General features: G+C 39.8%; 2 protein-coding genes and 1 long non-coding RNA gene across 3 annotated transcripts; 2 read left to right on the top strand and 1 right to left on the bottom strand.

The window, feature by feature from the left end:
- Window positions 1–3,404: 3,404 nt before the first annotated feature.
- LOC129769704 (uncharacterized) lies at window positions 3,405–4,707 on the top strand. Its single transcript, XM_055772121.1, has 2 exons — window positions 3,405–4,349; window positions 4,414–4,707. Exons 1-2 carry the CDS (start codon window positions 3,524–3,526, stop codon window positions 4,599–4,601), a joined length of 1,014 nt encoding a protein of 337 aa, XP_055628096.1. The 5' UTR covers window positions 3,405–3,523; the 3' UTR covers window positions 4,602–4,707.
- On the bottom strand, window positions 4,180–21,522 carry LOC129769702 (ATP-dependent DNA helicase Q1-like). Its single transcript, XM_055772120.1, has 3 exons — window positions 20,697–21,522; window positions 19,936–20,635; window positions 4,180–5,525 (listed from the first exon to the last, which is right to left on the bottom strand). Exons 1-3 carry the CDS (start codon window positions 21,349–21,351, stop codon window positions 4,694–4,696), a joined length of 2,187 nt encoding a protein of 728 aa, XP_055628095.1. The 5' UTR covers window positions 21,352–21,522; the 3' UTR covers window positions 4,180–4,693.
- On the top strand, window positions 7,009–7,690 carry LOC129769705 (uncharacterized). Its single transcript, XR_008741945.1, has 3 exons — window positions 7,009–7,152; window positions 7,263–7,579; window positions 7,643–7,690. It is a non-coding gene; the product is annotated as an uncharacterized LOC129769705 (long non-coding RNA).
- Window positions 21,523–26,142: the final 4,620 nt, after the last annotated feature.

Raw genomic sequence — 26,142 nt, 5'->3', positions numbered from 1 at the left:
GTGATGCGAACCGATGTGGTGTACGGTTTGAATGAGAATGATCGTTACGGCAGCGGAGCGGGGATTTTTAAGCTGACTGGCTGGCTCGAGAATTACGCATGTATGAGACTGCGACCAATGTTTCGTTCATTTTTTTCTTTTTCCTTTCCAATCGTGCTTCATTCTATTTCGCTGCTGCTCTGGTTGCCCGTTTTGGTCGGTACGATTTGAGGAGCACAAAATGGGCCAATCAAAAATGGGCACATAGTGCATTTTGACAATGCTTGATATTTCACAATTATTCATTTATTTATCTCAAGAAAAATGAAATGTTATTCATTATGATAGATGCGTAGATATATTTCCTATCAATTGATGCAAAAACCTTTGCGATCTATTGAGAAAAGCTCGAGTTATAAGCATTCCAAATCTTGCATTTTTTCCTACTTGTTCAGTGCCTAGATTTCCATTTCACCCCCTATATCTTCCGGTTAGACGTAGTCCTACGTCAAAAACAAACAACTATGTTAGTAATATGTAACCGATTATTCGCCGTTGGCCCGAGGTTAGTATTACAAGTGTTCTCATAATTGGGATGTTGCAGTCTTCAATGCTCTGTACGTGTGCCCGACACGGGATACTTCCTATTGGGATGCAGCTGACCGTTAATCAGCAACGTCCCCCTAGTCTGTACCCCATATCTAGCGTGGTGCGTCTTTTTCGACTCGAGAAAGCCAGTATAGAATGATCACTAGCCGGCGCAATCATCAGCTCGTGTAGAGTTGTTATGAGCGGTACAACCTTTGGCTCTTCTTGAATTATCAGTAGACTGCACAACCTTCGGCCCGTGTATCTGTAAAGAGTGTGTGTTTGTATTGCCGCGACTAAGTAAAAGTTTATAGATCGGATAAGAGGGATATGAAACAGGGACACAACAAAGGAAACATCATTAAACGTTGACATCGGCGTTTCTGAGAAACAGGTATAGATGGAGCAGAAGATCAGGATCACGGCTACCTAAGATATCCCGGACGGGGATATCCGATTGTCTGCGTTGTGCCCTCAATGCTCTGGAGAGCTGAGAGCGGGCAGCATGGAACCGAATACACGACCAGACAACATGCTCGATGTCGTGGTAGCCATCGCCATAATCACAGATTGCTTGCTGCGAGCCCAATGCGATAAAGATGCGCGTCTCCACGACACTTCACGGATTGAGAATACTTCCCCGACTTGCATTAGGAAAGTGACGACCTTTTTTCCGGATACAGCTTCGGGGAGGTCGTAAACACGCACTTCAACACTACCATATTTCAATGTGATCCGAAATTTGTGTTTTTTCCCTCCATCCTCCACTTCATGCTTCCCGTCATGTTTGTCGACGATTCTTTGTACGAGCATCAAATCACTGACCTTTACAAACGCACATGCATCACCTTTGTGACACTGAAGTGGTTTGATGTCTTTCCTCTTTAAACCGAGGACCAAAGTACAAAAAACAAAAAAGTTTCTCAACGGACGGCTTCACCACGAACCGAGAATAATCAATTTTGAAAATGTTTTCTCGCCTCATCGCGGAACATTTATCACACAACGCGGCACAGTATTATATGAAAAAAAAATTATAGGAGGTTGTGTCCAAGATACGACCGCATTGTTGACGTAGAACTACGCTATTATTTTATATAAGTCGCTCGTTAATATCTTCGGATATTATTCTATAATGCTGTAAAATTTTAGAAACAACTGCATAGTTGAATAATCTCTGAAATGGTTTTTTCATTGTAGAATCAGTTGACGATAATTGATTGATGATTCATCCTTTACCTCGCAGAACAATACACTAGCTGATCTTATGTCGCAATTTATTTCATGTCAATGCATTGAAAATTCACCTCGAATGTTATTCCGGTAGCTTTTTTCGCAATTGACATAGACTCGGCTACAGTCGATTATATACATGTTGCCCCAGCACCATTATCCCACATCTCATAACTACATCAATATATCTTTGGCACCGCATGGCCCTTATGATGACGGAAAACAAACAATGTTAACTGCTTGTAAAAAGACTGAATTATGCCGCACAGCTTGTACTCTGCTGTAACACCCATCGATGCGAATTCTCTGATGAGTTTGTCAAGAGCGACCGCCTTCACCACCAGCGGGGGAAGCTTGATTTTGGTTGCTGCCTGGGTAACGGCGTTTACATTTTCGACCTACGCGCCGAAATCGCCTACTTCGATGTTGTTCGATGCGGTGTCACAATCGCGAAGGCTCGGTTCAGTGCGAGCGCTTTTCACTGCACCAATATCGCGTGCATCATTAGATGACGCTTGCCTCGAAATTTCATTGCCCCTGGCAATGCGTTCGTTTTTTGCAGGGCTCGAGCCTGCCTTCCTCTTCTTCTTGCTCATTGACACGGAAAGAAAAGCACACAAAAACGAACAGAAAACCCAAACAATGATATCCAAGTTGGATTACCACTGGTGGGGTCCAATCTTAGATCGAAGCGCAGCGAAAGCAAAGTGAACTGGATTGCTCAACAGTCCGATGCCGAATGAAAGTTGGCATCAGCGAGATCCACTGTTTATACTCTAGGCAAGTATTCCCCTTCATTCTTCTACTTTTCCTTTGTTCACGGAGACATTAAATCCTACGATTTCCCCTCCGTTGGTCGTCGATAAGTTGCTCGTTATTGACAGCTCTGTTCGGGAAAGTACACAAATGGACAGAACAAATGTATGAGAAAATGGAAACGCTAAAGTTTTCATGAATTTTAACCATTTACAAACCAGGGGATTCTCAACATATCCTCATATCCCCTCCTTTTCCTGAAGAAAATATGTCACCCTTCTAAACACGAGTTGACCCCGAGTAATCGGTTTCCTATATTATTAACATTAGAATTAAGGAAAAATGTATATATACTAGTAACAATACAGTAAGGAGTTTGGCTCCTTTAAACCTATGTAACTGAGCCTGTAAAAATAAACGATTTAAATAAAAAAAAACCAGGGGATTCGAATGTATAACATATTAAACAAATCTTAGGGAATTTCCGATTCGTTTAGTATGTAAATCGCCAAAATCCGTTCACGGCAAAAAAATTATTAGCGTTAACTTTATTTCATAAAAACGTGACCTGTTTTCTGATTTGGCACCCTTAATGAAAGACGTTGTTCTACGTCAAAAACTTCAACGGTAGATGCTTTCGTTTCGTGGCCGGGGTATGTGAATGTTTCCATAAGAATTGCATGGGAGAATAATTTATGTAACGTGACGTGATGTGAACGTGACGGCGATGTTGTATGTGAATCGCACGTAAATAATCTGGCAAAAACTTGAAAAACGACTAATTTAAATTAACCGTGTATGTTGTGATAAACGTCACATACACCACGACTCTGCACAATTGTTGAAACCCAGTGGGCATTTGAGTTGTTCGGTACCAAATGTAAATAAACAAAACGGAAACCGCATCACAGTCTAGCAGAAAAAGTGAAAATACTCAAGCAATTTTGTAAAATTGTAAAAACCACCAATGGCATCTCGTGACAGCACTTCGAAAAAAGTCAACAGACCTTCGGTTAACATCGCAATCAACCCTGGCAGCGCTAATCTTCCAATCGGTTCCGCAGCCGGAAATACCAGCGGGGCCTCCAATGGGCCGGACAATTCCATCGGAGAATATGTGCCGGTATTTTTCGATGAAATATCACAACTCATGCGTGGCTACGGAGACTGCGAGAATCCGCTGCGGGAATCAGTCATATTGGTGGAGAAAATTGTGCTGCACCAGTTGAGGGGAATTATGCAGGAAGCGATTGATCACGCGATGTCACGGAACAATTCACCGGTTTTGTCGCGGAGGGATTTTGAGTATATTATGAGGAAGAATCCGATGCGGGTGGCTCGCTTCCAGAAGTACTTCCGGGATATGGCGTTTGTAAAGAAGAAAATGAAGGATCTGTATGGGGAGAGATTTTCGCAACTGGGAGATTTGGGTTCCAATTTGGACGAGTCGGACGAGGATTCGGATCGCGATGTGGCGGAGAAATTCGACGAGGAGAAAATTAGGAGACTTTTCCGGGCGGATCGGATATCACAAATTCTCACCGGGAAGCAGTACGAGGAGTTTAATTTGGCCAGACGGACGTCGTTTATGCATCGAAACACGAACATCATGAAGAATCGAATGCGGGTTTGGCTGAACTTTCCAGAGGATGTGAATATCTCGCAAAGTTGCTTGTTGACGCTGTCCTATTTGGCCCACGAAACGATTGCTGTGTTGGTGGATTTTTGTATCCTAACGAGACTGGACTCATCGAATCGAGGAGTGGATCCTTACAGTCGAGTGACTTCAACAGGTTCACTTTTTCTGGATACCATTTGAAGCGCACGTTTATTAATGAGTTTTTTTTTTCTTCGAAGGTACTTCTCATACTATGCTACATCTGTGTCCGGAAGTGACCCATGGTCGGGGAGTGGATGGTGTGAAGCCAATCACACCACAGGAGATTAATGAAGCGATGAGACGACATCGACAAATGGCCACCCAAAACCTGGGCCATTTCAGGAACAATGCACTCAACTGCAAAACTCCCTTTTTGGCGATGTAAAGAAAGAAGTGTTGTATTTTTCAGACATATTTATCACATTTCAGCGATATATTTTACTTTTTGTTTGAAGTCAACAATAAAATCGATCATTGTCATAACTCATCGATTTCGATAATTTCATCATTGAGCGGAACGAACATAACGTCTTCATCCTCATTTTGGCTGTTATCCTTATCTCTTGTGTCCATCTCTTTCTCTATGATATCGCTTAATCTTTTTTCAACATCAAGCTCTTCTGTCTTTAAACTTTCAAATGGATTTGTGGAAGTCGTTTTCTTGCGCCGTTTCATTCCGTTGCTCCGTCCCCCATCTTTTCCAGGGACACTATCGGTACTTGTGTGCTCATTGGTTGTTACGGTACTCTCTCCGGATTCCGATACCCTTCGCTTCGAAGAGTTCCCATCGGACGCACCACCACTCTCGGACACAAAAGAAATATCCTCATCGCTCGCGGGTTCCCTCCTTCTGTTGCTCATCGTCGACTTCAGCGAATCTTTCGGAACTCGCAGCACTCGAGCCGGCCTGAAACGGATGCCGCTGTCAGGAGCGAAATTCGATCCCTTCACGATGTAACTCAGCGTTGTGTACACGTTGTACTGAAATTCTTCCTTGAGAAAATCGTTCACAATTAAGAACGCTACTATTTGCTCCCCAATGTATCGATCCATCAGCGGGGGAGGAGTTTCCAGGCGATTCTTCGGGCTACCCTTGTGATACCAGGCGTCTACCAGCTTGAGAGCGGTCAGTTTTGTTTGGAGCGTTTCGGCGCGCCGAAGAATTGCTAGCAGTGTTTGATAGTGCGGTGTGATGTCCTGCTCCGGTAGCTGGGCTTTGTCCCGGAAGTAGCAGCGGTCGCACAGACGGTTACAGTGAGTGTCGTCCCATACTTCTGCGAAGTGACGTGAGATCAGCAATCGGCGGCAACTGAAAAGAATGTGTTTCGGTGAGTTCCCCAATATTTCAATATTATATAGTATCATGTTAGGCTTCTTCAGACACATTTTTTTAGTTTTTTTTTTTTACGTAGAACTACGTCCTTCATTAAGGTGGCACCCTTTCATTCAGAAAACCGATCACGTTTTTATGAAATAAAGTTAACGTTAATAACTATTTTTGCCGCGAATATTTGTTTGAAATGCTATACATTACAATCCTCTGGTGTGTAAATGATTTAAATTGATGAAAACTATAATAATTTGGATATTCCCATACATTTTGTCGAAGCGATTATAGAATTTTTAAGGTTCTTTTTGAGCATCCCTAATTTGTCCAAATTTTGCCAATGTAGTTAGTATTGAGGAAAGAATAAAGCCAGTTGAAATAGAGACCTCGACCGCGTCGGTTTACTTTTTACAATCCCGAATAATTCTCTAAATCTCCAAGGTACACCCATTCTGGAACTTGATCGCCGTTTAACTTGGAAAAGAAATCCCTTCGATACCGGTAACCCCCGTGAAACCCCAACACATTTGTTCTGCTCATTTGTGAGCTTCCATATCCATGCCGTCAATAACGAGCAACTTGTCGACGAGCAATGAAAGGGAATATCTGACTAGAGTTTAAAAAGTCGATCTCGGAGTGGAGTTTTAGGTTATACTTATGACAGACATACAGCTGTACTTGCGTTGTACTTCGAAAATTGTATGTCTGTCACCATGTACAGCGCTAGAACCATGCAAGCAACTCGGTACAATCGCTGTACCTGTACCGACCTATTTTTCCGCTGTACATGGCTACAGTTGTACTGTGCGCAGCGCCATAGACGGTTAGTGGTGAGTAGCATGAACAAAACGAATGAAAACATTTGGTATACATTCTTTTCATTGACTTTCTCTTGAGTTAATAACTCAGATTGGAAACATATTTGTTGTGTTCGATAGTTTAGACGCTAGATAAAAACCCTTTTCATTGAAATATTGGTGAAAATACAATGCAATAAATTCAAACTTCTGATTATCAGTCTGACATGCGGTACAATGTACAACCAAAGTATGTGTGTCATGCTATCGTGGTACCTGTACCAAGACGGGTCTATGGTACTAGGTGAGGCCGTTTCGTCACTAAGTAGGTTAGGAGAGCGGTATATGAAAACAGCACGGAAGAAAGTAGAAGGGGAATTATTTCCTTGTAGCGCGAAAGAGACAGACTGATCACCAGCGAGCTTCGGCAATAGCGTATTGTGTTTTGTTTACAAACAAAACACAGTAGACTTCCAAGATGGCTGAAGAGTGGTTTTAGCAAGTTGGCCCACCTTAGTATATACTTCTAGGCGCCTTGACCTGTACAACGCTGTACACGTACAGCGCTAGTACACTGGAGAAATAGTTTAGTAAAAGCAGCTACCAAATCTTTAGTAGCAAAAACATTGGTAAAATATACACATTTTTTGTAAATATTACTAAAATTGCGAAAAAAAGATGTCAGACGCAATGAATGTTCCTACCAGGAATTCGTATATTTTACTTCATACCATTAGTATGTTTGTTTTTATTGTCATACCTAACAACTGTGATGTGCGCACTTTGTCTTTTGGAGACGAAGCGATTCGGAGGTAAGCACTTTGTTTTTATTGAATTCAATTATGTATTCATCTCCCCCGAGAATTTGTTTTCATATTTTCGGCGGGGAAAATTGACCTAATACCATTTTTTTCTTTTTTAGTTGACCTTAAAATTATATGCAGTACAATCATTCATCATAAACAAATCGGAGATAAGTATTCGTTTTTTTTACATCATTACATCAGTCACCTCGGTCGGGAAACTATTTTCATATTCCCGCCAAGGATAAACATCAGTTATATTCTATACATTACAACACTTTTGACCTTTTTCCTTGTCTTTACAGCTGGCATGATCCCAGACTCGTAATACTTATTTACCAAAAACCATCCAAGTTATGGGATTGAAGGTAACGGCGAGTTTGTCGCTAAGATTGGAATCTTTCTTCAACACATCATCGACCGTAAAAAACTTAAGGTGAACATACATAATTTATTGCATATTTAATATCATTAACATATGTATTTCTTTTCTTCATAGGGACACGAGAGAACAAAATACGGATGAAACGTGCTAATTCTACCGTCACTATGCTAATCAGCTGCTAATTAGCTAATGCAAATCAGAGCGATGCAGCAGGAAGAGGAATGGGAACTTGCTTTGGAAATGCTCATCAAATTGAGGTGGTTGAGGCTGCGATTAAAATTTGCCTCTTGTACGCAGTTTATAGAATGATTCCAACGAGAATTATTGATGTTGTTTATAGAATAAGTTATTAGTATAATGTATTCTAAGTATGTAGAATTAAACGCAATCAAATACAATTTTTTAAATTAAAAATAATCATTAAAAAATATTGTCATTATCCCTGATGATTACTTCTCACAAATATGAAGCAAAATTTTCACTGTTATTGCACCAATGTTGGACCAACAATTTGTAGTTTGTTTGACATATGTGCCTACCATTCTTTTTTTGTAACATGTACCAATGATTAGTAGGGTAGAAAATGACTAGAGAATTGGTAACATGTACCAAAAAATTCGTCATATTTACTAAATTTTCCTCTCAGTGTACAGCTGTATGTCTGTCCCTGGTATTGGCGATCTAACGTACAAATCTGCACCTAGGCGGCGCTGCGGTGAAAGTGATGATGGTTTTAAATTTTGCCATGTGAGCTTATGGAAGGTTTGTAGTTCTTTCCATGAATAACAATGTTATAATCATAAAAGATTAATTGATTGCGATGAGTTTGTAAGAAATTTAATTCTGCGCAATTTTATATATAACAGGTTATTTATTTACCTCTTTCAGTAGTGGAAACTATAAAAATGTTGACAATGGTTGAGTTAAAGAAGGAAATTCGAGAGCACAATCAATCACAAGTAGAAAAATGTACGATTCCTGCATGTGAGAACTACCTTGGAAAGCCCGGAAGTAAAATATACGTGATTTGTTTTTGAGTTTTAGGTTACATTAGCATCATTTTTTTAGTTCAAAAACAAAATCCAGATGTCTCACCGATCGTTTACGTTTTGCGTTAGATCGCCAATTGTGTGGGAAATCATCACTACGCTCAAGGCGCCTAGAAGTATATCCTAAGGTGGGCCAACTCGCTAAAACCACTCTTCAGCCATCTTGGAAGTCTTCTGTGTTTTGTTTGTAAACAAAACACAATACGCTTGTGCCCAAGCTCGCTCGTAATCAGTCTCTTTCACGCTTCAAGCAAAAAATTCCCCTTCTGCTTTCTTCCGTACTGTTTTCATATACCGCTCCCCCTAACCAACTTAATGACGAAACGGCCTCACCTTAGGATATACTTCTAGGCGCCTTGACTACGCTATCAGCGGCTCACCAAGAAAATAATAGTTCTGAAATTTTGTTTGTGATTTGGTTTTACATGACAGTAGCAAAACTCTCCACCAAGGTGGAGAGGTGGCTTCATCTTTACACGCGCTAGAACGGGCGCTGACGGTGTCATCGAAATCGGAAGCCTAGTCTCGGCGAACGACATAAACGACCGGTGTCATCACAACGGACGGCGGCAAAAGTAACTCGAGAACCCGCGGACGCAGCAAATAGCTGAGAACTGGTAACTAGTAGGGCAACGATAGGGAAAATATGAATTGAAATAAATCACTTTTTGTCAGAAGCTCAAACTGGTAAGTCGTAATCTTTTGTAAACCTTTTCTTTCCTTTTTTAAAACTCCCTCCCGTATATATATTTCGAGGTTATGGAGATTAACACAAAGAATTTATTTCGTTTATTTAGACACCAACAAAGTAAATGTCGTTCTGGAATTTTGTATGTGATTTGGTTTCACTTGCCAACTGTATCCACTCATCCATAAAACTTTATCCACTAAGGATGACAGCTGCGCTTATCTCGAAAAGGAGAAAGTAATGCAACCTTCCTCGAGGCCAGTAATATTAACAGAAGCGTTTCTTTTGAGAATAGCGCAAAATGAATATTTCGCAGCATTCTAAAATAATATCCAAAGTTATAAACAAGCAACATGAATAAAATAACAGTGTGGTTCTACGTCAACAATGCGGTCATGTCTTGGACACAACCTCCTATATTTTACGTAAAATTTTGCTACTTTGGGTAGATAGCGGCAATATGACCAGGCTGAAAATTGTTGCGCCATTATTCGTTTGGGCTTGTTATTGAAACAATCAAACTTATTTTCTAACAATTTTATTAGAAATCGTATTTAAATCGAATTTAAATTCAATTGTTTGATAAAAATATAAAGATATAAAGAATATATAAAAAGGTAACCAACAGAATAAGCTTCGTATGTTTTTTTGCCGTTTCATGCAAAAGATTAGTTCATTTTTATTGAGCTTAAATAAACGGGGCAGGATGGACATACCTGCTTGGGGCAATATTTTTCACGTATGATTACGTCTTTCGATTGGGGGTACAAATTGAATAACGGAAAACGATCGCATTGACAATCTCTTGTATTTACGAAATTTTTGCTTCAATCGATTGAGGCACTCCATAACAATTCATTACAATGAATAAAATAATATATTAGACTGTCAAAAAAGTCCTGCGGTATTTTTTTTGAATTTTCATTTGTTCATAAAATTAGTTACAATCATCTGTTTTGAGTCAAATATGCGCCGTTTTGTTCGATGACTTGTTCCCAACGAGATGCCAACTTCATAATACCCCTGTTATAGAAGTTCGCTTCCTTATTGGCAAAAAACTCGGATAGCTAGTTTTCAAAGGCCTCTTTTGTGGCTAACTTCTGACTACCTAGCTCGTTCGCCATGGACAAAAACAGGTGGTAGTCACTTGGTGCAAGGTCCGGACTATACGGCGGATGCAAAAGAACCTCCCATCCGAGCTCCCGGAACTTCTGGCGCGTCACCAAAGAAGTGTGTGGCCTGGCGTTGTCCTGATGAAAGACAATGCGGCCTCTGTTTATCAAAGATGACCTCTTCTTCATGAGTGCTACCTTCAAGCGGTCCAGTTGTTGGCAGTACAGGTCCGAATTGAGCGTTTGGCCATAGGGAAGCAGCTCATAATAGATTATTCCTTGACAATCCCACCAAACACACAGCAGAACCTTCCTGGCCGTTAATGAGGGCTTGGCCACCGTCTGAGCCGCTTCAGCGGGCTTCGACCACGACCGTGTGCGCTTCACGTTGTCGTATGTGACCCACTTTTCATCGCCAGTCATCATCCGCTTCAGAAACAGGTCGATTTTGGTCGCTGGTCGATTGGTCGCTGCTGAATCAGCGATTCACATGCGTCGATACGGTCAAATATGTTTTTTTGCGTCAACGTGTGTGGCACTCATACATCGAGCTTCTTTATGAATCCAAGCTTCTTCAAATGGTTAATAACGGTTTGATGACTTATCCCCAGCTCTTGGCCGATGCTACGGCTGCTACTATGTCGATCTTTCTCGGCTAATTCAGCGATTTTGTCGCAATTTTCGACGACAGTCCGTCCGGAGCGTGGCGCATCTTCGACGACCTCTACACCAGAACGAAAACGTTGAAACCATCGTTGTGCGGTGGAAATGGAAACTGTATCGGGTACATAAACTGCACAAATTTTATTGGCAGCTTGAGATGCATTTTTGCCTTTGTCATAGTAGTACTGTAAAATATGTCGGATTTTCTCTTTATTTTGCTCCATATTTGCGACACTATAACTCACGAACGACTTAACCAAACAAAACACTGTCAAGGACTATATTATAGCGCGCAAAAATACCTTTCCAACGACAGCCTAATATTTTATGACACTATCAAAGAATTGAAAAATGTCATCTAAACAGAAATAAAAAAAAAAACAACATTTTTCTTAAGTTGGGTCCAAACAATATAGATAACTCCAAATTTTAACCTCCATCCCCTATTTGAGTATGTTTGTATAAGCAATATTCAAAAATTTAACCGTCGTTCGTTTCTCCAACAGAGCGAATTTATTTACATTGTTAGATAACAGATGGCGCTACATCCGCTTCAATTACTGAAATTCTTCAAATTGCTCGGATTACAAAAAGGCTATCAGAGAAGTATACTAATGATACAGATAGTTTACTGAAAACTAGAAAACAATAAGTAATAAACCTTTGAGGTTAAACGGTTTAAAGTACTAAAAGCTAGGAAATGATTAGGCAAGTTGCAGTTAGTAGTTATCACATTCCATTCCGTTCCTTCATTAATCTAGGGCAATGATGAGACCCAAATAAAATCGTAAAGTATATGGCGAAACAACTAACTGTGGATAATGGAAATCTAACGTTTATTGCTTACCCAATTTTCTTCAGAATATTTTCATGATGTACTGTATTCTTTTAGTCAAATCATTTCATTATTGAGGGGATTGCAAAAAAAAACATAGTCGACCCCTTTTCATTAAAATTTAAGAGAGACCACGAGTCCACGAGAGTACACAGCACCAAACACCCCGAGCGAGCGTGATGCAAATAAAAAAACAGGAAGTGGGTTATATCTATGGTATAACCGCAAAGGTGACGTAGGACTATCGTTGATTTAGAGATCATTTGTTTGAAGTTGAATCTAAATTCATTCTGAATGAATGAATATTTGGGGGACTTCGAAAACGAGAGCGTTACGTTGGAGGCACAAGGTTTTATGCATCCAATATTGGATACGGAAATATATTACTGATGGGGAAGAATAATCTTCAGAAGCTATCCTGTTAATTGCGATTGATTGAAAAATCACAAAACCAAATGTATTTGGTCACAGTGTTACATGGATAGAAAACATTAAAATAAACTCTTTCACATGAATGTAATTTTAAATTCCCAGAGGAACTGGCAGATTATTTTCAGTAACGATTACATATTACCACATTTTTCCCGATACTGGAAGCCCACCAGTGGTTAATGCTAACTCGATAACCATCTGTTAACAGCACTTGATTGAAAAATATTTGGTCACAGTGTTACATGGATAGAAAACATTCAAATAAACTCTGTCACATGAATGTATTTTTAAATTCCCAGAGGAACTGGCAGATTATTTTTCGGATCTTTCTCGATGCTGAATGGCATCCAAACGGAAAGAATTCCGTGCGTGTATGTGTGTGAGTAGCGGCTGCTTCGATGGTCACCTTTTCTTCTCCTGAAGGATCGGCTTCTCTGTGCTCCCTCACAGGTTCAAACAAACTGCTTACGTTTCAGGGCAGATCTCGATCCTTCGCCGTCCAGCACCCTCAGCAACGATGTTGTCTTGTCGATGTCCTCACGAAAAATGAATGCATCTCACCACCAGAATATCGCTTAAGTATGATTTTTGTTCGTGATTGAATCGAGAGAAGGCGTGGTTTACGATGGCAATTTGGAAGGCAAACTAGAGGGGAATGAACTCTCTGAGCTCGGAACTTTCGGCGACTGAGCAATAATCGATTGCGGGCGCATACAATATTGGATACGGAAATATTCTACTGATGGGGAAGAATAATCTTCAGAAGCTATCCTGTTAATTGCGATGGTGACACCGTTCATTCGCGCTTTCATGATAAACGAAGAGCTTCACCACAACAGCGACAACATGCTCCAATCGCTGTTCAATTAGAACTGAGTGGATTTCCAAGCGGCGCTCGCTTATATACCAATTGGTGATTTCAATAGCCTGTTTTGAAAGCAATTTTAAGACTATTGAATCAAGTTTTTGGATCAGAAAGTAACAAGTATAGAACGCGTAGACATTTTATCTTTCGAATGAAGTGTTTATCATACCATTTCGTTCAGTTGTTTAGGAGCTATTAACGCTCAAAATCTCGATCTCCGGCGTAACGCTTTCGTTTTCGAAACTTTGATTTTACACCCCGGTATAGAAATGAAAGACGTAGTCCTACGTCAAAACCAACAAATTCATTCATTATTTCCGTGGATGTGGTGGTGTTGGTTCTTTTATGTGTGGATTTAATTCAAGCGCTTTTATCGATTTTGTTCATTCGACAACTTGAACCTGGTACATATAGTACACGTTTGTCTGTTTACGTTTTAAAACCGCCGCTGCATTGGCCGAACATGTGGATGAAATAGCTGCGTACTTTGGTCTTATTGCTGACAAAATTGTGGCCCAGAGCAATGATGGCGCTACTTTAATGCCCAGAGATAAATTTGGTGTGCAAACATTGGTGAAACAGCGGGTTCCAAAAGTTGGATATATTCACTGTCGCGCACACGTATTGAACTTGGTGTTGCTTCACTCATGCACAAACAACAAGAAAACGTCAAAGTTTTTCAATACGATCTCATCTCTCGCGTTCTCGAATGATCAAAATACAGTGGAACCCTGACTACCGGGAGTAGATGATCCGCGGTGCGGATTCTGCGTGACAGCGAGTTCCATAGTGAATCCATAGGTCTTCCCGAAATTTGTCAGTGAGTGATAGGCTCATGCACTTTTGTTTTGATCATGGCTTTCACATTATGTGACTACTGGTGTATACAACCTCCTAGATCAGCTATACTCAACCTGTGGCCCGGCAGGCTTTTCCGGTTGGCCCATCTGGTGTTACTTTATTTTGAACTATTTTTAATGTGTAACAATAACGAAAACCTATGAAATCATCACCTTTTTGACGTAGGACTACGTCTAACCGGAAGATATAGGTGGTGAAATGGAAATCTAGGCACTGAACAAGTAGGAAAAAATGCAAGATTTGGAACGCTTATAACTCGAGCATTTCTCAATAGATCGCAAAGGTTTTTGCATCAATTGATAGGAAATATATCTACGCATCTATCATAACGAATAACATTTCATTTTTCTTGAGATAAATAATTGAATAATTGTGAAATATCAAGCATTGTCAAAATGCACTATGTGCCCATTTTTGATTGGTCCATTTTGTGCTCCTCAAATCGTACCGACCAAAACGGGCAACCAGAGCAGCAGCGAAATAGAATGAAGCACGATTGGAAAGGAAAAAGAAAAAAATGAACGAAACATTGGTCGCAGTCTCACACATGCGTAATTCTCGAGCCAGCCAGTCAGCTTGAAAATCCCCGCTCCGCTGCCGTAACAATCATTCTCATTCAAACCGTACACCACATCGGTTCGCATCACAACACATCAACAAACCAACCCAAGCAGCCATGTCTGGACATGGTAAAGGAGGAAAAGTGAAGGGAAAGGCAAAATCCCGCTCGAACCGTGTTGATCTGGAGTTCCCCGCAAGGGTAGCTAGGCCGAGCGCGTTAGTACCAGTGCACCAGTCCACCTAGCCGGCGTTATATAGTTTCGGCCGCCGAAGTGATCAAGTTAGCTGGCAAAGCTGCTCGCGACGATAAGAAAACCCGCATTCGGAACAGAACACATTCGGTTCGGTGGACATCAAGACAACAGGCAGTTGCAGCGAGTGGCGAGTGGCGAGTGGCAAACGCAATCGCAAAACGGCATCAGGTAGCAGAAGAAAAAAGTTTGTTCTTTATACAAACTGCTTTGGTGGCAAATCCAGAACAAGGCGGCATCGAGGGCGTTCGAAATGCTTTTTTTCAAAACCACGAGTACTAAGTTTTCTAAATTGGAACCATTCCATAAAACAAGGCGCTTTTCAGGGCCATTAAACCTTCCAAAAAGAGTTTAGGAAATACAGTTCAATGCTTTCTAAAACATTATCCAAAATAATAATAAAACATAAATTGATTTTTTCATCATTTGTTTGCCAGGATCTGATGAGTATGTGAATTTGGCAGTTGTTCTGAGCTTATTGATAGTTGGGGACTTTCCTGATTATTCAATTTTCACCAATTCTTAAATTGTTTCCAGATTGAAAGTACAGTAATTTACAATTAGTTCGACATTTAGCTAATTGGACGGACATGTAATGCGACTTATTTAGTTGGACATTTTTGTAAACATAGAGATCCAAATTATGACCCCACATTGAAAGTCGACACTGTACCACTGTCATCGCAAATGTTCAATTACAGGTTAAAATCGCCTCCAATGCGACACTGAGTGGCGCTTCGGCACGTCGCATTGAATGTAATTTACTGTACAACATGTCACAAAGCTGGATGGGAAGAAATTTTCCAACTGTGAAAGCTGTGGCGAGTGGCAACAAATCGCTAAACAGGAAGGTTTAGCCGAACAAAATGGGAATATCAAGTGATAACAAAACAATAAACTCTTTAGATTGAAGATAATTTTGTGATCCTGAAAAGGACCCTTTTTAGCCTGCATGTGAATCCAACGAGCGAACAAATCGTAATGAATGTATTTTTTTGCCATCGCTCCCTTTTAACGCTCATTCGTTCGTCTCGTTGGACTCGCCCCTCTGGCTGAGTCTGCCGATTTGTCTCTATCCTGTGAGTGTGTACCGCTAGAGTATAAAACACGCGGACCCCAAAAAAAGATCTTATTTTCTTTCAAACCGTAAACCCGTGTGGTTGTACGGCATCGGCATCGTGGACGTAACAAAGGAGGACAAGTTAAGGGAAAGGCAAAGTCTCACTCGAACCGTGCAGGTCTCCAGTTCCCTGTTGGTCGCATTCACTGATTGCTCCGCAAGGGTAACTAGGCCGAACGGATTGGTGCCGGAGCACCAGTATACCTAACAGCGATTATAGAGTTTCGGCCGTCGGAGTGCTCGAGTTGGCTTGCAAAGCTGCTCACGACAATCAGAAAACCCGCATCAAGAACAGAGCAGCTTCGGTTCGGCGCTCATCAAGGCAACAAATAGTTTCAGTGAGTGGCAAAGTGTTTCTCCGGCACGTCACATTAAATGTAATTTACTGAACAACATGTCACAAGCTGGATGGGAAGAAATTTTCCAACTGTGAAAGCTGTGGCGAGTGGCTAAACAGGAATATCGAGTGATAACAAAAACACAACACCAAAGGTTCTTTTCAGAACCATCATCATATTCATAAAGAGTAAACAGTAAACTAATCCATTTTTCAGGTAGATAGGTAGGTATTCACGTAGGAGAAGAAAATAAAACAATATATTTAAAATATATATTTAACAAAAGCTGTCCCCTTTGTATAGTCCTACGTCACTCCGGTTATGTCCCCGACATTACCCATCCGACTTTTTTTACGTAGGGCTATATCTTTCAGCAATGGTGCAAAATCAGAAAACAGAACACGGTTTTATTAAATAGAAATAGAAAATGCAGCGTTTTTTAATTTATTGAGTATAAACAAGCTATTCGCGATTTCACAACATTCATGATTCAGAGTTTAGTTTAGTTTTCCAAATAGGCTTTTTTTTCAAAGTTAAAGCCGAATAAATTGAAGTTTTAAAGCCTCTATAATTCGAACTTGCAGACCGCAGTCTTTCTCAATACTGATTTCAGACAAAGCTGATTTGTTCGATAGAAAGGACAAATGAAAGACTGGTATCCACATAGTGATGTATGTTCGGTGGAGACACTGTGTTGATTTTCACGCCGTCTGGTGGAGTGTTTTTTTTTATTTTTGCACCACATCACTCTTGCATCTGTACTGGAGTGCAAATTGAAAATTTCGAAAACGATATGTAACATATGGGGAGCAAAGATTCGAGCGTTTACATCTCTTTGCCGGTTGAGAGAAGTGGTATTACAATTACTTTAAAAAGATAAAAAGTGTATAACTGATGTTTGTTAATTATTGACCTAATTTTTCACAGCTTCAAAAGCCAACAAATGAAATCACAAAAATCTATAATGTTTGATGAAATCATAAGAACTCAGTAGATGATGCATGTCGTCGGATGGCCGTGAAAGTAGTATAAATATCGTGCTTACCCTGGCTGGTTCCAGTTTCTGTATTGCTACCATGTTGAACAAACGTGCAGAGCTTGCACAAGTTAAGCATAAAAAATATTAAAAATATAACCAATCTTCACATAACGGTATGAAAACCAACATGGTGCGAGTTTTCATACAGATATGTGGAGATTGTTGCGTATAATTGAATCACACGTACAAATTGTTGAATTTATGGTGGAAGAGAGATTCTGTAAATTTGGAAGCGTGTTCGGATTTATTGGGGTAATGATGATGATGTTTTGAATTATAGAGGTTCTCTCAGATTCTCAGACTTCCTCAGTTAATACGCCTCTAGCCTTAAAAAAGGCCAATTTGGAAAACTAAAAAAAATTTGGAATGCTGCCGCTGTCGCTGCCAAATGATCACTAGCAAGATGACTAATAAATCGTGAATGATTTAATGGTGACATTCCGATCGATCAATTAATTTTTCATGAATTCGAGCATTGTTTCAGGGTTTAAAATGTCATCAAAGTGCAACGCATTTGAAGCCGGGTGTGAAAAAGCTATTTTCAGCAGTGAGTGCTGTGTTCTTCTGTGGAAACTGGAAGTTTGCGAAACATTCGCAAACAATGGAACCTCTCCCTCACTGAGAGCATTCATTCAACGGCCCTCAGTGCTACCAAATATTTGTGCTAAAAAGTTTCATTCTTGAATTACTATAATGTTTGTTTTTCGGCATTCATAATTCCTACGTTAACAATGCGGTCGTGTCTTAGACACAAGCGGCCCGCGAAAGGAGAAAAGAGAGAAAAAACATATTTTGAGAAAATATGTACATAATCCGCCATTTGGTACCGGTCGCCATCTTGGATTTTCAAGATCATGGGATACGCAGTTTTATAATGACACCAGAGATAAAGATGTGCTCAAAATTTCAGATCAAACGGTCAACAGGAAGGGGGTTAAATTTATATTAATGTGATACAGCGCTACAGACAAAGTTACAAAGTCACAAACATACAAACGGGTGAAGCTAGATAAAATTTCCTCATGAATAAGTGCAAATCATAATTACGTTTACCGAGAAAAATCGTTTTTTTATGATTCGATTATCCGGAGTGAAAAAAAAATTCAATACTCTGGATAATCGAGTCCGACCTGCATTTGTAAGTTTAATAATGAAATGTCAATGAACACTTGTAACATTTGTTTTGACACATGGCGCGAATTACTTGTGACTTGTCAAAACAATGCGCTGAAAAACTGTAGTAGTATAGAAATTTGAAAATAACACGATCTTTTTCCTTCACATTCCTGAAGTTTTAACATTTAAGAATATATCCCAGAAAGGACTTTTCGTAAATTCCATCGTTTACCAAGTTCTAGTCATTTCAGTGATTTTCGTCGTGCAAAAAGGAAAATACAATTGTTTGACTGTCGTATAGTTGTTCACTCAATACAATCGTCACACATATACACACTTGTGAAAGTATTGCACTTGCGGAAGAGTTTTGAACTGTAAACTATAAACTAATCGGTGGCTTATAGTTATTTTTACAGTTACAGTTTCGGGGTTTTTTCTATAATATATGAGCTGAATAATATCGACGATAAAACAAGTCGCAAGAAGTTCCTAGAAATCTTTTTATATCATCTTCTTATGCCCCATCAAAAAAAACAGGCATTAAGTTTTTGTTAACCAAGAACACAGAGACAAAGTATATTAGAAATATGAAAATTTGAAATTGAAAAAAATTGAAGCAAAGTATCACAAAATGAGATTGAATCGAGGATTCAAGTTTAACCAAGACAATGACAAAGCACAAAGCACATAAAGTTCGCACATTGTTACATTACAATTACTCAAAAGTTATTGATATTCTTCCACAATCTCCCGACATCAATCCCAGTAAAAAACAATGGAAGTTATCTGTGTGGGAAATTTTCTAGAAACCATGAAACTGAAAATAAAGATTTTTAAAACCACTTGATGAAAAAATGGAAAAATATGAGGAGGCGATCTGGCGTAGTGGTAACATCCATGCCTCTCAGGCTAAAGGTCACGAGTTCAATTCTCACTCCCGACATTCTTCCAAAAATGTAAGTAAAAAGTGACGAACCAGCCAAATGAGTTGAAAATCACTATAATACAGATAAGAAAAATGGAAGAATATTTCTCCCTAATACACCAAAAAACTGGTAGAGACGGCTAAAAGCAGCTGAAGAGCGAGCAAGGGTTATCATACTAAAGATAGAATTCTTAAATTGACCAACGTCATCGAAATCAAGTTGAAATTTTAACCATTGTACGAATATGAGTTTGAGTCATTTTTCATACAATCGCATACATTCGCTATTCTTAGAGAAATAGAAACCATTATACTGAAAACAGATAGCACATCTTTTCACTCTTATATGACACTATGACATTACCTAAATAAAATGTTCCAAAAACTTGTTTTTGACTTTCAAAAGAAGGGAAAAGTGATCTGTGTGATGGGGTACGAAGTTTGAGTCACTGTAACTAGGAATGGCCTATACAAAATGATGCCCACAATATTATACGACAGTATAATGCAATTAAATAGTGTCAAAAGAAGCCTCGCATTTTTTATACTTACTCATTCCCGTTAATACAGTATTTCACCATCGAATACAGATTGCTCAGCCCTTCGTATTCCTGGAACGACATCGTCGACAGCCTGAAAATGTCCATAAACCGGTACAGCAGAATGCAGTCCGCTCGCTTCCCATCTCGGCCAGCCCGGCCACTTTCCTGGTAAAAGTTTTCCATGCTTTTACTCATCGTGTGATGAATCACGAATCGAACATCCGCTTTATCGATACCCATCCCAAAGGCAATGGTCGCCACCACCGCTTGAATTTCATTTCCCATCCACTTCTGATACGTTTTACTCCGCTGTTTCGATTCCAGATAGGCATGATAGGGGAGCACTTTAATGTTTCGCTGCAATAGTTGCGTTGAGATTTCTTCGGTCTCCTTCACCGAAAATGTGTATATGATCCCACTCATGTGGCGATATTTGCGATGGAGCAGATCTTCCAGCATATCGTAAAGTTCCTCTTTATCGGCCGGTTTCTCGAGTATATGATAGTATAGATTGGGTCTGTTGAACGGGGCGTTCAGAATGAGACATTCACGGAGATTCAACATCTTCTGAACGTCGGAGATGACCTTTGCCGTGGCTGTGGCGGTCACCCCAATGATCGGAACATCTGGAAACATTTTTTTGAAAACGCCCAACAGTTTGTAGTCGGGGCGATAGTCGTGACCCCACTGTGAGCAACAATGTACTTCATCTGCAAAAAAAAATGAAAAATTTAAACCGAAACTCCAAGTATTGAAAAATAAATCACACACCAATTGCAATCAGAGCCAGCTTCTTACTGTTATAGCATTTTTGCAATGCTGACATGAACCTATTACTTTTGGCCACTCTCTCAGGGGTGATATAAACGAGTCTCAAACTCTCGTAGTCACCATCTCTCAGATGTTTGTGCACCGAATTTACCACATCCTTGTCCATCGTCGCACTCAAATACTCAGCCTTAACGCCGATTTTCTTCAAAGCCCAAATCTGGTCCTCCATGAGGGCGATCAGGGGAGACACGATCAACGTTATACCTTCCGCCACCAACGCCGGAAGCTGATAGCAGAGGCTCTTCCCACCACCGGTGGGAGCCAACAGAAGGACATCGTGCTTCGAAAGAACAGCATTGATAGCACCGAGCTGCTGAGCGCGGAATGATTTCATATGAAAAACCTCCTTCAGCACCCGATCGACTTTGGGGGACCAGCTGAAATCATCAGTGTCCCAATCTTTCTGGGCGAGTTGGTTCGAGCTTTGCTGTTGCTTCTGAAGGCGATACTTCTCCCTCAACTGCTCCAACGTCTTGCGACGTTTGGTCAGCCGGGCCAGTTCCAGATCCACTTCGTCTATCTCTCGCTTGACAGCTCGTAATCGAGTGTCCAAATCGATTTCTTCGAAAGTATCATCTTCGCCGTTTGCAGCCATTCCTGAGTGTTTCTCGATAATGCACTAATTCACTTGATATTGTAGAATTAGGCGGCACTTAAATCAGCGTAGCTCATTTTATATGCAGCGACACATGTATCGATTCAAAAAGATCCAAAACAATGTTCTGTTTGGCAGTTCCCTTGTATTTGTTCGAAGTTTGAGGCAAAACTTCATACGACGGTGGCGCTTTCTATGTTTGATAACGGGAACCCTATTGAAGCAAGCAACATGTAATCGGGGCTCTGGCAACCCTATCCCATCCAATGCAAATTGAGCGTAGGCAGCATAAAACAGGGCTCGCGCTTAGGGGGCTCACGTATTGTTTAATGTTTGGACAGAGAAGAGAAGTGGAACTTGAGAGAAAAAAGTGGCAACGATTTGTGGCAAGAAAATGTAAACAGTGAAAAAATTGACAGATAGTTTACGCTCTAAAAATTGAACATAATGTTAAGATGTCTCTAAAAGGGTGGGAGACATCATATATAAGGTGGGAGGTTCGTATATAATGTTATTAATGTTAGCATCATGATGATAAACACGGCGAATGGGATAGAAATTACGAACCGAAATTGAATAAAATATACATATAGACGCTAAAACGCTGTGGATAGATATTATAATGCATTTTTATCGGTTTATGTATAATGCAAGTTACACGCAGATACACATGGCACCAAAAATAATATTGCTGACCCGATTAACTCATCGCACGAGTGCACCAAAGTACACATTTAGTGCTGAGTTAGGCAAGCGCAATCGATCGTCCGATCGACTTGTCGCCAGGTGTAGGTTTTTGTAGAATAAGCATTTTATTGTAAATTCATTTCGAGCAACAAATAAAGTCAGTTCTGATTTAGACTCCCTTGACAGCAGGTGTGATTCCCTTTTTTAAAAAGAAACTCCACCAGCTGGAATTGTAACTGGCGCCCTCACACGGGACCTTTACATTTGGTAAGAGTATAAGCTCAAGTTCGAGCAAAGCCACGCTGAGCATCCTGACACGAAGGAAGGAACCTCTCATCCCGGACCAAGAGCCATCCACTGTCAACCAGAGGATTCGAGGGTGAAGGCGCGAAGCAGTGCACCAGATTAAAGGAACCTACCCGGAGCAACTGAAATAGGACCAAGGACCAAGGCGTTGTCCCGCGACGTTATCTTCATGAAACGTTTCCTGCTAACTTTTCTGTGAGTATTGGAACAACCAGAAAGAAAATAGTTTTAAGAAGTGCAGTGTGAACGATAAATTCTAAACAATAAAACCAAATAATTAAACCAACAACATAAACGCGAATCGCATACTAATTGAGAGCGTCTAGACCGGAGCACCAGGGTGCACCCGTAATCGAAACGCTGAATATCACAACAGTGCTCTGCTAACACTAAAATAACAAACTTAAAAAATAGAGGACTTAATAAATTCACTCAATTGCCTCCACCTAACAAACACAATAGCAAATCCACTCCCCGATCCCGAACCAATTCCCTCAACTTCAAATTTTTCTCCACGTTTCGTGGTTGACACCTCTTTATCATTTCATGAGGGTCAGTTCAGCAATTGTTATGGACGAAGCGTGGAAAGGCCACGAATCAACTTTAATAAAATTATACAATATGATCGCGCTAGACACTTTCATAAGAGATCTAGGGGAACCTCTTTCGATGTTCTGCAAAAATTTTAAACCAGAAAGCCTCGCAAGAGCATATCACTATTGTATAGACTATCAAAATTTAGACGCAAGAAATGTTCCTTTCAAAGGACATAATTACGCACCGGCTCCTGCTCCCAGATCTAATATTCCGCAACCGCTTCCACCACCACGGCCTTCAAAGCCATTCCAAATAATAAACCAAAGAAACTTTCAACAACCTATGAACCAAAGGAATTTCCAACATCCCACTAATCAAGGAAACTTTCAACAAAAGCCAAATCTTCCTCCCAAGTTAAACATTCCCAACAAATACAACACCCAACAGCAGAAAGTAGAACCGATGGACGTTGATCAGTCCATACGCTCTAGAATGGTTGATTACGGTAATCGGCAAAAATTTTCTAGGCCCTCATCGGCCTCGATGCAATATCAGTTACCGGAACCAAAACGAGTAGCGCATCAATTAGAAGAATTACCAACAGAAGAAGAATATCTTCTTCAAACTGAAGATGTGAAAACTGATTATGATCAAGAAGAAGTTTCCAACGAATCAGAAGATGAAAACACTGTCAATTTTTTAGAAAGAGACATGAAATGGATGAGCAAATGGTGCGATTAAGAACACAAGTTTCTCCGCTACCTTACATAAAAGTGCCCACGACAAGAGGTGAAATTAAACTTCTCGTCGATAGTGGCGCTAACATAAATTTAATCTCTAGAAAATGGGCTTACAATTTTGGAAAAATCGTACATAAAATTCCAAATGAACCAGTAAAGGGTGTAACAGGTAAAGATTACGTTTCCGAAGTAGTTAAATTAGACATTTTTCAACCTATCGTAGACAACGAATTTGAATTTCTAGTCTTCGATTTTCATCCCTTCTTCGATGGTTTAATCGGAACCGAAATAATCTTCAATGAGAGTTTTAACCTCATGACAAATAAAAAAAAATTATCTGTTTCAGGAGAAAAACAAAATTTGAAAATTCCTCTATACTTTTATTCCCCAACTCCTTCACAAAGAAGATTAAACAATGTCAACAATTTGAGTACAGTTGTTAGAACATCACATCTAACACCGACGCAACACTCTGCCGATGATGATGATAATAATTATATCATCTCAACAGAAGCCCCTTTGAATGCCTTTCGCCTACAAATAATTTTAGAAACAACAGACACAGCACCCGACGTAATAACCACTAACCCCTTTCCCGGTTTCACAAGAATAACGATAAAAAGGACTAGATACGACGAACCAATTTTAACAGCTTTAATGAAAGAATTTTTTGCACCTTCAAAACTGATTGGTTTACACACAACCGAAGCAATCTTAGGCCAACTACAAGAAATTTACAAAAAGATCCGGCCTTTTGAAAATTCGATTCACTCAAAACATTCTTCAAGACATAACCGACCCGGACGTACAACAGAGAATAATACAGGAGACACATGAGAGAGCACACCGTGGTATCGACGAAAATAAACAACAAATTTTGAGGAAATATTATTTTCCGAAATTAACTGATAAAATTCGTCAGTATGTGCGTGTTTGCGATCTCTGCAATGAAACCAAATATGACAGACAGCCTCTTGTGATTCCACTTCAAGAAACACCAACACCTAATCTTCCATATGAAATTCTTCACATAGACGTTTTCCAAATCGAATCCAACTACTTTTTATCAAGCCTTGATAGATCCCCATCAAATCCCGACACGCTGTCCATATTGGTCAAGCAATATGGGAAACAGTAACAACCTTCATAGTCCCAAATGCAATCGTTGTTGACAACGAACGTGCTTTTCAATCACCCGATATTCGTGGAAAATTGATAGATTTAAATGTAAGGGTATACCTAACTCCCAATAGTAAATCCGAAGTAAACGGACCGGTAGAAAGATTTCATTCTACCATCATCGAACTTTACAGAATCCAAAAACAACTAACCCCCCGTCTACCTCCCCGTAACATAATTCACATAGTTGTGGAAAAGTATAATAACACGATCCACTCAGTTACTTTAAAGAAACCTAAAGAAATTCTATTTGGAAAAAGACAAGACTCAGACGTACCAATCGACCCAGGTCGACTAGAACAAATTAGACAGAAAATGTACGACGAAAATATAGTAAAAATCAAAGAAGCCCAAACAAAACAATTAGAAAAGTTCAATAAAAATAGAAAATCCGCCCCACAGTTAGAAGTAGGTCAAATGGTTTACACTAAGGATAAAATTATAAAGCCGAAACATAAAAAATTGTTTAAAAAACCCATGTGCAAGAAAATAACGAAGTCACCTTCAAAAATGAGAGAAACTCCAAATTACACAAAACGAATGTAAAAAATATTAGTTTGAAATCTTAATCTTTCAGGGTTCAAGCTGCGCTTGGAAATATTATTATCAGGAATGTAAATCAAGACCATGTAGCTGTTGTCCATCTAGCAAATTGCAAGATTATAGAGGGCTATAAGAAGATAGTTCATGAGATAAATACCACTTTCATACAACAAACACTACTGGACATAAAAGACCAAGTACTTATTCGACAAGACAATGATAACGAGATAACAACCATACTAAGACGAAAAATCCTCGAACTCGAGAATAACCTGAAACAAATCAAACCCGGACGAATGAAACGCTGGGATGCACTTGGCAGAGCCTGGAAATGGATGTCCGGCTCCCCAGACGCTGACGACCTCAAAATTATAAATAAAGATTTAAGTGATATCTCGGACAACAACAACAAACAAATCAATATAAATGACGAACTGTACCAAGGGGTAGATAATATAACGGATAGCATCAACAAATTGATTATTTCTAACGAAAAAACGAATACAGCAATAGATCTTTTGAACATTATAATGAATTTAGACATTCTAAATGAAGAAATCAGTAACATTCACGATGCAATACTACTAGCAAGACTAGAAATAATAAACAGAAAACTGCTCAACTCTAAAGAGATCGATTTGATAGGTCAGATTCTTAGCAAGCAGGGAATCTCCCCAGTACTTTTGGATGAGGCACTCGGCTTTGCGACCACCACCATTGGAACCAACGGAGAGATCATCTTGTACATCATCAACATCCCCCACTTTGGAAACCTAACGTACCAACATCTTAAAATTGA

This window comes from Toxorhynchites rutilus, chromosome 2, assembly GCF_029784135.1.
Source record: "Toxorhynchites rutilus septentrionalis strain SRP chromosome 2, ASM2978413v1, whole genome shotgun sequence".
Classification (NCBI taxonomy): Eukaryota; Metazoa; Arthropoda; class Insecta; order Diptera; family Culicidae; genus Toxorhynchites; species Toxorhynchites rutilus.
Note: the sequence above shows the minus strand (reverse complement) of the source record. Positions and strands in the feature narration are given on the sequence as shown.